The sequence below is a fragment of the Arachis stenosperma genome, chromosome 7 (assembly GCF_014773155.1).
Source record: "Arachis stenosperma cultivar V10309 chromosome 7, arast.V10309.gnm1.PFL2, whole genome shotgun sequence".
In the NCBI taxonomy this organism is placed as follows: Eukaryota; Viridiplantae; Streptophyta; class Magnoliopsida; order Fabales; family Fabaceae; genus Arachis; species Arachis stenosperma.
The window spans coordinates 16,126,956-16,139,306 of record NC_080383.1 but is presented as its reverse complement, the minus strand read 5'-3'; the positions used below and the strand labels follow the sequence as shown (position 1 = coordinate 16,139,306).

Sequence of the window (12,351 nt, the reverse complement as noted above, 5' to 3'; positions counted from 1 at the left end):
AATATCTAATAATAGTTGATACGTGGTTGTAAGTGTATATCTAAATTGCCGTATGAAAAATAGTGATAATGGGGATAATAATGTGTTTAAATACGTGTTATCTCATTTATACGGTAAATGGGATAAAATAACAAAGCATTTTCGTAAAAACGCTACAACTTATTTATTTCGGTAATTAAAACATTTATTTTATTTATTTAAAAAAATCCCTATAATAGTGTTTGCCTAGAAATAAAACTAATAACCAATCATCAGTAAACATAAATAAAATATTTAAAAATATTCCAGTTATGGACCAAAATTGGCGATAGCATAAACACAATGTGCAGCCACCCTAGGGAATATATCCTTCAAAATTGTAATAAAAGCAACTGACATTAAAAAATTTTAAAAAATATTAAGTTTGCCTTTAACATGATGAATTATATTTTGCTACTCTAATGGAAAATAATACTGTTATATAATACTAAAGCTGCAAAGCCACCCACTGATTTAAGATGATTGCAAATCCTAATTTTTGTTCTCTCCAAAAAACAAACCTGCGATGGAAAACAAGCATTTCAAGGCTTCAAAATCTAAATTAAATATCTAAATAAATAAAAGGTAGAGATTCAAGATTGTACAAAGCTAAACCAACACATACATTCACTAAAAGTTTTGAAAGGAAAAATAAATAACCTATTTAGTCCAGAATTTAATGCTGATAAAAACTACACAAACCGGGCAGTATTTACTATTTAGTAATATTACTAAACCAACAAATTATGCCATGGATGTTTAAATTCTAGCTTCTGTTTTGTGTACCTGTTCTCTGAAGTGAAGATATCATTTTCAGATGGTAAAGCGCCACCGGATTAATAAAATAAAAATGATTACCATCTTAAAATTTATTGATCCAATGGTAAAACCCCCTTATATTACCTTGTCAACTGGAATCTAAAGTGAGATCCTCACTCACTAAAGAGGATCCAAACTGCTGTGACACTATTGTCATATCAGATATTTATTCAATTAACCAACAATTAATCAACACAACTTAACAAAAAGATGAATAAATAAAACAGCATTAAAACTTAAAACAAACTACTAATAACAATCTAAAGATTGTACCAGATCCATATAGAATAAAATTAGTCCTCCTCCATTGGAACCTCTGGAATGTCAAAACGATCTTCTTCAATGGGCTTGATAATCACAGATACTGGCGAAGGTACTGGGTATGTCAAGGAAACGGCAGGAGGTATAAAAGGACAAACAAAATCATAATTAGGAGGTTCCATAATATTTAGAGCTAGACATGTTACGTTTAAAACACAATCCCTTATTTCTCAAGATTGAAAATTGCTTTAAAATTGTCCATGCATTAGCCAGAGCATTTAGAATCTCTTTTAACAAAAGGATATAGATTGACATGAGATCTTCGTCCTTTTCACCTCGGTTTCGGCTGTGGTTCAGCTCTCTAATAATTTCAGGTGTAATCTGTAGCAAGGAAAAGTAAATTATGACCAGAAACTTAAAACACAAGCAAAGCAGCCCAGACAGGGATATGGAACTCACTAATCTATGATTTTGCTTTTCAAGTAGAATCCTTAAGTTATCCTTGTCTTCCTTCAGCAGCTCATTTTTGTACCTGAAAGAGACATCAATCGAGAACACTCGATTAGAAAGCCTGCTGGAAAATTGATGATAATTCCTACCTGAGACAAGGTAGATTATTAAGGCATAGACAACAAATTGATGGACATCAAGACTCTAAGAACATTTAAATAACACATAAATATTTTTTAAAACATTAACCAAGTGGGAAGAAACATCTATATCAAATGATTAAGGGAAATGGCAAATCACTGACCTCTGCACAAATGCAAGAAGTGTCTGGTGCCATATAACAGGCATTAGTCTAGTGTCGTCGAGAAATCTCATAAAGTGAGCCACTACTGCATCAACAACCCGATACGGCAAAGCATATTTCTTCTCCAGTAAAATCTTTATGAAATAGCTGCAACGATTACCACAATTAATTGCCATGACATATTAAGGAAGAAAAGCTATTTTGATCAGATGCTTTATAGTGCTATATCATCTGAGATATGAACAAAGCACATTAATTAAATCAGAATGCATTAAGGCTGTCCAACATCTTTTGAATCCAATGTTTTGGGAGAAGACCATTGGTTTACCAGGCCCTATTATTGGGAATCCAATTAATCCAACTGAATCCATAGAGGTCCCAACGGGGGTGGTCCTGGCTCTCCCAACAAGAACTTCTCTCATTTCCAATAGTCGAACCTCCTAGTTAGAACCCCAAGCTTTAATGTTACATGTAACATTTTCTAATGAACTATATTATTTATTAATTAATTATTAAAGATTAACTTTATTTCAATTTTTTTTTATAACAATTCACAGTTGATGTTATTGTCGTTATGTATGCATCTTTATGAACATTATATGGGCATAGGGGGAAAGAGCGAAAGGAAAACCTTTGGAAATATATGCATACACATCTAAACAAATTATCCTCTATTTGAGATAGAACTAGGCATCTAGTATCTAGTTAGTGCAAAGCATATGGTCTTCAGAGGACTTTCACTCAAACATGTTGAGAGACTGGAAAGCTACGATCCACCGATGTAATGTTTTTCATGGTATTCTTTTATTTGGGAGGATCTCTTTTCCTCCATTTCTTTCTATTTGCTCTTCTATATCTTAATGAAATTTTTTGTTATCAAAATAAATAAATGGTTACAAGATTAAATACCTTGTGGTGCCACAATATTCCATCCTTGCCAGCCTCAATAGCGCAGCACTGTAAATAGATTGAGAGTTTTCAGTGAGTCTTGCATTGCAAACAAATCAATTTATATTTATTCTACATTAACATTTATGCACCAGGTATCCACCATTAACAGTAAATTTTCAAACTTTGACAAGCAGCAAACGCAAGGCTATCCTGCCACTATAATATTGTATAATAAGATCGATTTTCTTTTGTTGTTATTGCTCAAAGCTGACATCAAACTGTTTTACAATAATAATATTTATTTCAATCCACATGATGGTTTAAATTTGGGCAATGTCCACAATGCATCTTGCTAAACAAGGAGCATCATGCCTTGAAGAGCACATATATACAAACCAATTATTTGAACATTATAAACTTCTCCCGAAAGCTTCACCCCTCACCCCAGTACTGATTTTTGAACAATGGCCAACACCCATAAAAAGCACCACCACTCTTTTAATTAGATGCCTCTAAAAATCTAGACATCCATCAAGTGATCAACAACATTGAATATCAAAGAGAACATAACTAATTACACTATCCTTTCTCCAATAATGATATGTTTCTCCAACTAAAGTCCAAGAAACCAACTCAAAAAAAACCACTATACAACACATTTTAGTGAACTGTAAGATACCAAGGACTAATGATGCTGCCAAATATTATAATTTCACAAGGCATAATTGACAAAGTTCACATACCTAGAATGGAATGAAGGAATAGAAACCTTTGACATGGCACTTCCAATAATGATCGCTTCCCTATTCTCGCATCCGCAAGACTAAAGGTGAAAAATATTGTCAGATTTTCACAAGAAAAATGAATTAACAAGTTGAGTTATAGATTGCATTGTAAACTAGTTCGTGTAAACTAGCATTATAAATCTTATTTGGCTTCAATAGCTAAATTCCAAATTATGATCACTAACAAACGTAAATGTTTTTGTTCATTACATAGAACTTAAACCCAAACTAATCCGGAATATAAATTGCTCCTTCAAACTTCTTGAAATTTAGAAATCAAATAGTCTTCAACATGCCAAAAGCTTAAAGAATACTACTATAGATTCAAATCAATTTTGCATTGCATATCAAATAGTATCTAATAAAATATAAACAAATGATTTTTACAAACACAAAAGGTCAAAGCAATGTAAAGTATAAATAATTACATACCTCACAGAGTGGAAACAAAATTCCCTTAAAGAATGCACCAGGTTTGTATAATGCCTTTTTGAGAGTTTCATATACACTAAAATGCAACTTTTTACTTTTCCTTATGTCCTCTCTCACTCTTGGAAGCAAGACAAGCTTATAGAACCGTTCTGCCTTTTTTGTATTTAAATTAGAAGCAAAAATCCTAGTTACTTGATACAAAGCATGTGGTGACCAATTCTCAGGTTCGGTCAAATACAATATCTCTTCCCATTGTGCCATGGAAGGGACGGGTTTGATTGCCTTGGGTAATTTACCTGTGGTATATTTACTAAGTATTGTCCCTACTCTGCAGAGAGAAAATAGAAAATCAGTTGGGCATAATATCAAGCACGTAGCAAGGTGCTAACAATCTCAACAAAAAGGAAGTTGTCCATCTGAACTCTATATGAACATAGAAAATTGAATTGGATTCGCAATTACCCCTTGTATAAGTCAATTACGAACTGGTCCAATTTAGGCACCGATTGATGTTCTAGACAAAGAACAATATCATAAATAACAAGAAAGAATAAAAAGTCAAACCTCAAGAAAAGGAAACAACAAAAGTCGAAAAGGAAAAGTGGATGAATTTTAATGATACCCAAAGAAACAGAACCAGCCTTTTCTTTTATTCTTTCAACAATGAGATCTGCAAGTGTTTTCTGCCGATCCTGCCGGTTCGACAAGAAAGCCTCTATTATTCTCTCGTCCTCCTCATTAATATTCTCCTGATTTTCAATATTATGAACAAGGAATAATCAAACACACTAATATAAATAAGCATATAATAATTTGCACTTTAAGATGCAAGGGATTCAAAGGTGCTACAAATGAGAAATTTGCATCAATGAGAGTGTTCACTCACTTCATATCCATCAAACTGGCTTTGAGTCTCGTCAAATCCAGGAAATTCATCGATATTGCCATCCTCGTCTTCTATGTCGATGGGCAGATCTTCAATTTCATGGAAGGAACTGTTGACATTCTCCTCTTCCTCCTTCTGCTGAATCAAAGCTTCCTTCATGATCTTGGAGGTGATGTTCGAATCAATCAACTTGGCTTCCTTCTGGTGCTGTTTGGGAGCTTTGGTGCGCTTTTTCCGCTTCACAGACTCAGTGCCATCAGGAGCAAACTGCTCCGGATTGAGAATCCTTTCCTTCCTCTTCCCCATTGATGAAGCGTCTTCTTATCCACCAAAACTGAAAACCGTCTCTATTGGTGTTTCTTTCTGCAAGAATCAATGGGGAAAAAAAAGGGTTATAAAACTTGACTCAGTGATTAACAATGTTGGGGCATATCAGCATATGGTCATTAGTTCAACCGGTAGACGATATCATAATTAAAAATGCATTAAAACCCAAACTAATTGTCGCTAACACAATTTTTTTCCGATGAAAAAGCAATTTGCATGCATAAGGCAACAAAAATAAATTCGTAACAAACAGCAATGATATGGAAAACCGTAATTGCATTTACATAATCATTATATGCTCATTTTTTTAACCAATAATAACAATATTGAGTTTTCAAATTAAAATCAAAGTTTCTTACCCAAAAAAAAAGGGTTTACCTGCTCCACTGCTGGCAATGTAAGGCGACGGATTGGTGGTCGCGGCAGCAACTCTCACAGACGGCAGGAGCGCTGCAGCAGTGTGGTCAGGGGAGCTTTGTGGTTTTTTAACAAGAAAAGTTTTACGTGTTTGTAGGGGAAGAGAAAGGCGGATAATATTAGGGGTTTGGAGGGTTTTTAAAGTGTTTTTCACTTTTCAATACCAAAAGTCAATTTCAATTGAACCCTACAATAAATACATTCACTAGGATTTATTGGTTTTTTTTGAATTTTTATTTTTAATATTAGAGTGGTACTGGTAGCGTGTTTTTCTTAAATGTGGATTGTTGGGGTGTTATACTTAAATGTGGGATCGTTTAACTAAAAAAAGTAGAAATTTGACAGTCCGATTTATTAGAGGTACACAAATCGGACCGTCCGATTTCTAGAGGTACACAAATCGGTCTCAGGAATTTGTGGGAGGTACACAAATCGATCCCAGGGATTTGTGTTTAAAAAAAATAAAAAATTTTAAATACAGAAATCGGACACAGGAATTTGTGTACTTCCACAATTTTAAAAAACACCAAAAATTACCATGTTAAAATATATCACCACTTTTACTTCCATAACAAAAAAAATTAGCCGTTTTTTTTCCTACGCTTGTTTTATATACGTTTTTATTAAAAAGTAATTTATAAAAAAAGTCAAATAATTTATTTTTGAGAAAAAAGATAAATAGATTTTTAACTTTTTAATTCAACTAAAAATACAAAAATATCCATAACTTTCTAAAATACAAAATATTTAAATCTTTTTATTTAAAATATGTAAGAAAAAATTAATTTTTTTAGAGAGATCTAGATGTTTCATATTTTAAAAAATAAAAAATATTTTTATATTTTTAATTAATTGAAAATTTATTTATCTTCGAAATAAAAGATCAAGATGTATTTATTATTTACTCTACCTATTTTTACTTTCTATCTATTTACTTATATTATATTATATATTATTATAATTATAACTATAATTATAATATACTAAAACTGAGTTTTTCCCAACTAATAAAAGTGAGGTGTCAATTACTCATGAATTCATTTTTCCGCCAAAATGAATGCACTATTTTTTCTTCTAAGTTTATTTTATAAAAATATCTTTATTATAATTATACTATAATTATCATTTAAGTAATAATGCATAATTATACTAATTTAAAAAAATATCTTTATTATAGTTATATAAAATCAATATTTAATGCATTATTAAACTATTTATCAATTATCAATTGAAAATATTTTTAATCATTTTTATAATAATAATAATAATAATAATAATAATAATAATAATAATAATAATATAATATGATAATAACACCTGTTATTAATAACCAATTTATATTTCTCTAAATAAATTTATTTTAAAAAAATATCTTTATTATAATTATATTACAGTATTATAATTAATATTTAATGAATAATGCATAATTATACTAATTTAAAAAAATATTTTTATTATCTATCTATTCTATCTATTCTATCTATCTATCTATCTATCTATCTATCTATCTATCCATCTATCTATCTACTTCTACTTAATATACTAAAATTGGATTTTTCGCCAACTAATGAAAGTGAGGTGTCGATCCCTCGTGACTCCATTCTCCCTCCAAAATGAATACATTTTTCTCTATTCTAAATTATTCTATAAAAATATCTTTATTATAATTATAAAGTTAATATTTAATAAATAATACATAATTATACTAATTTAGGAACATATCTTCATTATAATTATATCAAATCACTATTTGATGCATTATTAAATTATTTTTCAATTATCAATTGAAAATACTTTTAATCATTTTAATAATAATAATAATAATAATAATAATAATAATAATAATAATAATATGATAATGGCACCGATCGTAATAATCATGATAAGAATATTTGATTCTAATCAGATCAAATCTTATGATATTAATAACGCACATTGATTTTAAATATTTTTAGTCATTTTAATTATATTAATTTTAAAAATATTAATATAATTCTAATTCTTATTTATTATCCAATAATAATAACAACAACAACAACTTGAAAAATCCGTATATAAACTATTTTAATTATCCGTGTATTATTATTAAAATTTTATCTACTTAATCTATCTATCTATCTATTCTATTATATAAAAATCGGATGTCTGCACTTAATGATGGAGCTGACGTGGCATGCTCCGGAGAGTGTTTCCCAATTTAATTATTTTAACTCATTCAATACAATTTATTACTATGACATAATTATATCAGCTAATTGATTTGATTAGATATTTAAATATTAATATAATTTATAATAATAATTATTACTTAATTAATTTTACTACATTAATTGTAATTTGTTATATTAGTTAATTAATTTATTCATTTATAAAGTTTGAAATAAAATAAATAATTTGTTGTTTATTCTAATTAAATTCATTAAATTTAATTTACATTATATACGAATTTATAATAATTTATAAATTACTCTAATTTTTAATATTCAATAAAATAATTTGTAAATCACTTTATATTATATATGTATTAACAAAATATTATATATATTTTAATGTATTAATTAAATATTATATACGTACAGAAAAATAAATACAAAGATGATTTATATAATATTAATAATATTATATTAGCACGGTGATTTTTTGTTTTGATATCATATAGTATGATAATATTATTATATAGTATTATATAAACTTTCTAATATTAATATAGAAAATGAAAAAATTATTCCTTATGGTAATCATTCTTAGTGGAATAGTGTGTCCCTTATATAGTATTAATAATTGTTGCTTAATTTAAAGTAATTATATGTTGGTATCTTAAATTTATTTTTCAATAATGACCTAAATAGATAAATCTAATTGAATTGAATGATTATATAAAATATTTTATATTATTAATATACTAAAATTAAATTCATTTTTTGGTACAAAATTTTATAGGTAAATTTTATACAAGATTTAGTTATTTTTTATTTTTTAATTTGTTTTATCTGTGTTAATTTATTTAATTTTAAGTATCGTTATATTTACAATTACCGCCAGTATGATATTTTATAAAATATGAAAATCAATTTTTTTATAATTTAAATATCAATGTTTGAGTTAATTTTAATTTAACTTTTTTAAATTAATGTTATCTTTCATTTAGATCTTAATTAATTTAAAATACAAAAATACTAATATATTTATTGTCTCTTTAGATTTTATATTCTCTCTCTTCCACCCCCTCTCTCTCCCCTTCTCTCCCTACTTCTTTCCCTCCTCTCTCTCTCTCTCCTTTTCTCTCCCCCTCCTCTCTCTCTTTCTCTCCCTCTCTCCTTCTCTTTCTTTCGCTCCCTCTCTCTCAGCATATATAAAATTAGATTTTATATTCTCTCTCTTCTCCCTCTCTCTCCTTCTCTCTCTCTCTCCATGTCTTCTTTCCCTCCCCTCTCTCTCTCTCTCCCTTTCTCTCTTCTTTTCCTCTTCCTCTCTTTCTCTTCTCTCTTCCTCTTCTCTCTCTCTCCCCCTCTTTCTCCCCCTTTCCTCTCTTTGTCTTCCTCTCTCTCTCCAGACCTTTTCCTTTTCTCTCTCTCCCCCTCTCTTTCCTTATCTCCCTCTCTCTCCCCCTCCCCTCTCTCTCTCCCCTGTCCCTTTTTCTCCCATCCCCTTTCTTTCTCTCTCTTTTTTCTCTCCATCTATCCCTTTCTCTCATTTCTCTCTCTCTCCTATCCCTCTTTCTCTCTCTCTCTCTCTTTCCTTTTCCCTCTTCCTCTCTCTTTCTCTTTTGTCTCTCTCACTTTCTCTCCCTCTCTCTCTTCTTCTCTTTCTCTCTTTGCACTCTTTTTTCCACTCTCTTATCTCTCTTTCTCTCTCTCCTCCTCTTATTCTCTTTCTCCTTCTCTCTTTTTTCCTCTTCTCTCTCTTTTTCTCTCATTCTCTTTATTTTTTTGGAGAAAAAAGGAGGAGAGAGAGAAAAGGGATATAGAGTGAGAAAAGACTGAGAGAGAAAGAGAAAAAAGAGAGAAAGAGAAGAATGAGAGAGAAAAATGAGAAGAAAGAGAGAGAAAAGGAGAGAGAAAGAAGGGAAGGAGAGAGAGAGAAATAGGAGAGAGAAAGAAAAAATAGAAAAATGAGAAAGAGGGAGAGAGAGGGGAGGGAGAGAAAGAGAGAGAGGAGGGAGATGATAGAAACAAAAGGGAGAGAGGAAAAAGAAAAAGAGAGAGAGAGAGAGAAGGGGATGGGATGGGAGTGGGAGAGAGAAGGAGAGGGGAGAAAAGAAAGGAGAGGGAGAGAGAGGGAGAGAGGGGGAGAGGAAAATGAGAGAGAGAGAGAGGAGGGGGAGAAAGAGGAGAAGGAGAGATAGAGAGAAAGAAAGAGGGGAGTGAAGGGGGAGAGAGAGAGGAGTGATAGGAGAGAAAGAGAAAAAAAGGAAAGAGAGGAAGAGAGATGAAGGAAGGGGAAAGGAGAGGGAGAGGGAGAGAGAGAGAAAGAAATGGGAAGAGAGAGAAGGAAAGAGGGGAGGGGGAGAGAGAGAGAGAGGAAAGAGGGGAGGAGGAGAGAGAAAGAAAGGGATAGAGAGAGAGGGAGAAAGAGGAGGGGAGAGAGAGAGGGGGAGGAGAGAGAGTAGAAGGAAGGGGAAGGGAGAAGGAAAGAGGGAAAATGAGAGAGAGAGAGAGAGAGAGAGAGAGAGAGAGAGAGAAGGGAAAGAGAGAGGAAAAGGAGGGAGAGGGAGAGGGAGAAAGAGGAGGGGAGAGAGAGAAGAAGAGAGACGAGAAGGGAGAGAGAGAGAGAGAGAGAGAGAGAGAGAGAGAAAAAGAATATGTAAAAACTAATTTTAGAGTTTAAATAAAACCAGTTTTAATTTGGTTTAAAACTAAACTGAACCATAAAAACTGGTTTTTAATAAACTGGTTTTCATAAAAACTATGGTTTCAGTTTAGTTTTTTATTTAAAAAAAATTGGTTTATTTAAAACAGTTTCAGTTTAGTTTCAATTCAGTTAAGTAAAACCAGTTTTTTTGCACACTCCTACCTGTATGCAAGGGGAACCTTCGCTTCCACCATCTCCTCCTGCGTCGCTATCATCTTCGTCGATGAACCGGGAACCTCCATCTCTCACTCTCTCTGCACGATCACTTTCACTGCTTCTCTTTGTAACACACTGCTCGCTATCTGCGCTTCCTCCCTTATATTGTCTTCACTGCCCTCTCAATATTGAACATGCATCTTAATTCTTACCCAATCATTTTTTTTTTATAAATTAAAAACACTCGATCAAAATATTTTTAGAGTAAAGTATGTTTTTGTCCCCAACGTCAAAGTTGTCGCTAACGTTTCAATCGTCTTAATCGTCTTTATTTTTACGACGCCCATCAGAAATCCCACGACGACGTTAAACACAAATTTTTAGCCATTTTTCTGAATTACACTAAGTAGACTTCAATATTTAAAAAAAGTTCATAAAGTAGTTACCTATTATAGTTTAATTATTTTTCGGAGGTTTTCGTGGAAGAAATCATCTCATCATAAAAGTGTTAGCATGCACTTGGAATAAGCCAATATGTGATGAAAATAGCAAGATAACCATCAAGTGTCATCTATGTGTATTTTATTTTTGAGTAAAATATAATTTTTTAATATTTATAATATTTTTTAAAATTGTTCATAACCTTTAATTTCATTTAATTTTATTCTAATATTTTTTATTTATATTAAAACTACTTGGTTACATGATTACATGGATGTGTAGCATCCTGTTTTTATAAAACATTAAATATAATAACTTTTGTAAAAAAATCAATCATTTTTTTTGTAGGAAGAATCAATTAATATGGAATTTAGATCCTCTAAATTTTAAATTTTTACTAGAGGATAAAGTGAGATCTTTCACTATTGAATACTTTTTTTCATATTTTTTCTTGGTCGCACCTATGAAATAAATGGTAATAGATCATACTTTACCCTCTAAAGTGAAATTCAAAATTTAGAGGATCCAAATCCATTAATATGTAGATTATCAACATTCCAAAAGGATCAAATTTGGTATGTAAATTTTGTCTAAATTATATAAGCACAAATATCTGGCCTAAAATTTTTAGAATTGCTGTTATTTTTTTTTTGTGGTTGTTCATGGTATCTCTCAACCGACAGATTAAAGACTAATTCGATGCGGATCTGAGTTTTATGTAAGAATTTGCCACTGATTAATAGGTTATTACATGCATAAGGCAAGATTTAAACTCTCGATATTTGATTAAGGGGACGAGTGAGCTGATTACTTGGTTAACCCAAGTTGGTTAGAATAGCTGTTAATGACTAGACCAAAAATTCAATAAAGTGAAAGAATGGGCCAAAGAACAAAGTTATGGAAACAAAACTTGTCAACGGAGTCCAAAATCAACAAAGAAGTAAGAAGGAGAAGGTTAAAGAAAAAAAAAAGAAAGTAGAAATAAGAGAAAAATCGAAGGAACAGTAAGCCCAAAAAAACACACGAAGGAACAGTAGTAACAAAAACAAGTATAAAAAAAAAAGAGGAAAATAGATAGATGAGGGGATCACTGGTCCCGGATTGGTTGTGCTTGTGCAGCTGGGATAGTCGCCGAGGGACTGAGTCACTGAGGCATAAAGATGAGATCTGTAGCGGTTGCAATAAGTATATAGAGTTGGAATTCGCTCTTCTCTAATTCACAACTCTTAGTCGAAAATGGAGTGCAGAAAAATCAGGGATGAGGTGCTTTTAATATGTAGTTGAGAAATTTGCTATCACATTTCTTCCATTCA

At 31.1% G+C, this 12,351-nt stretch overlaps 1 protein-coding gene across 1 annotated transcript; it reads right to left on the bottom strand.

Annotated features, from left to right (window-relative positions):
• Positions 1-277: 277 nt before the first annotated feature.
• Positions 278-5,684, bottom strand: LOC130941630 (bystin-like). The gene is made up of 12 exons (XM_057870193.1): positions 5,533-5,684; positions 4,847-5,209; positions 4,583-4,709; positions 4,423-4,474; positions 3,961-4,288; positions 3,487-3,566; positions 2,762-2,809; positions 1,853-1,999; positions 1,558-1,630; positions 1,404-1,479; positions 1,111-1,210; positions 278-539 (listed from the first exon to the last, which is right to left on the bottom strand). Exons 2-11 carry the CDS (start codon positions 5,150-5,152, stop codon positions 1,131-1,133), a joined length of 1,317 nt encoding a protein of 438 aa, XP_057726176.1. The 5' UTR covers positions 5,153-5,209; positions 5,533-5,684; the 3' UTR covers positions 278-539; positions 1,111-1,130.
• Between the last annotated feature and the right edge of the window lie 6,667 nt (positions 5,685-12,351).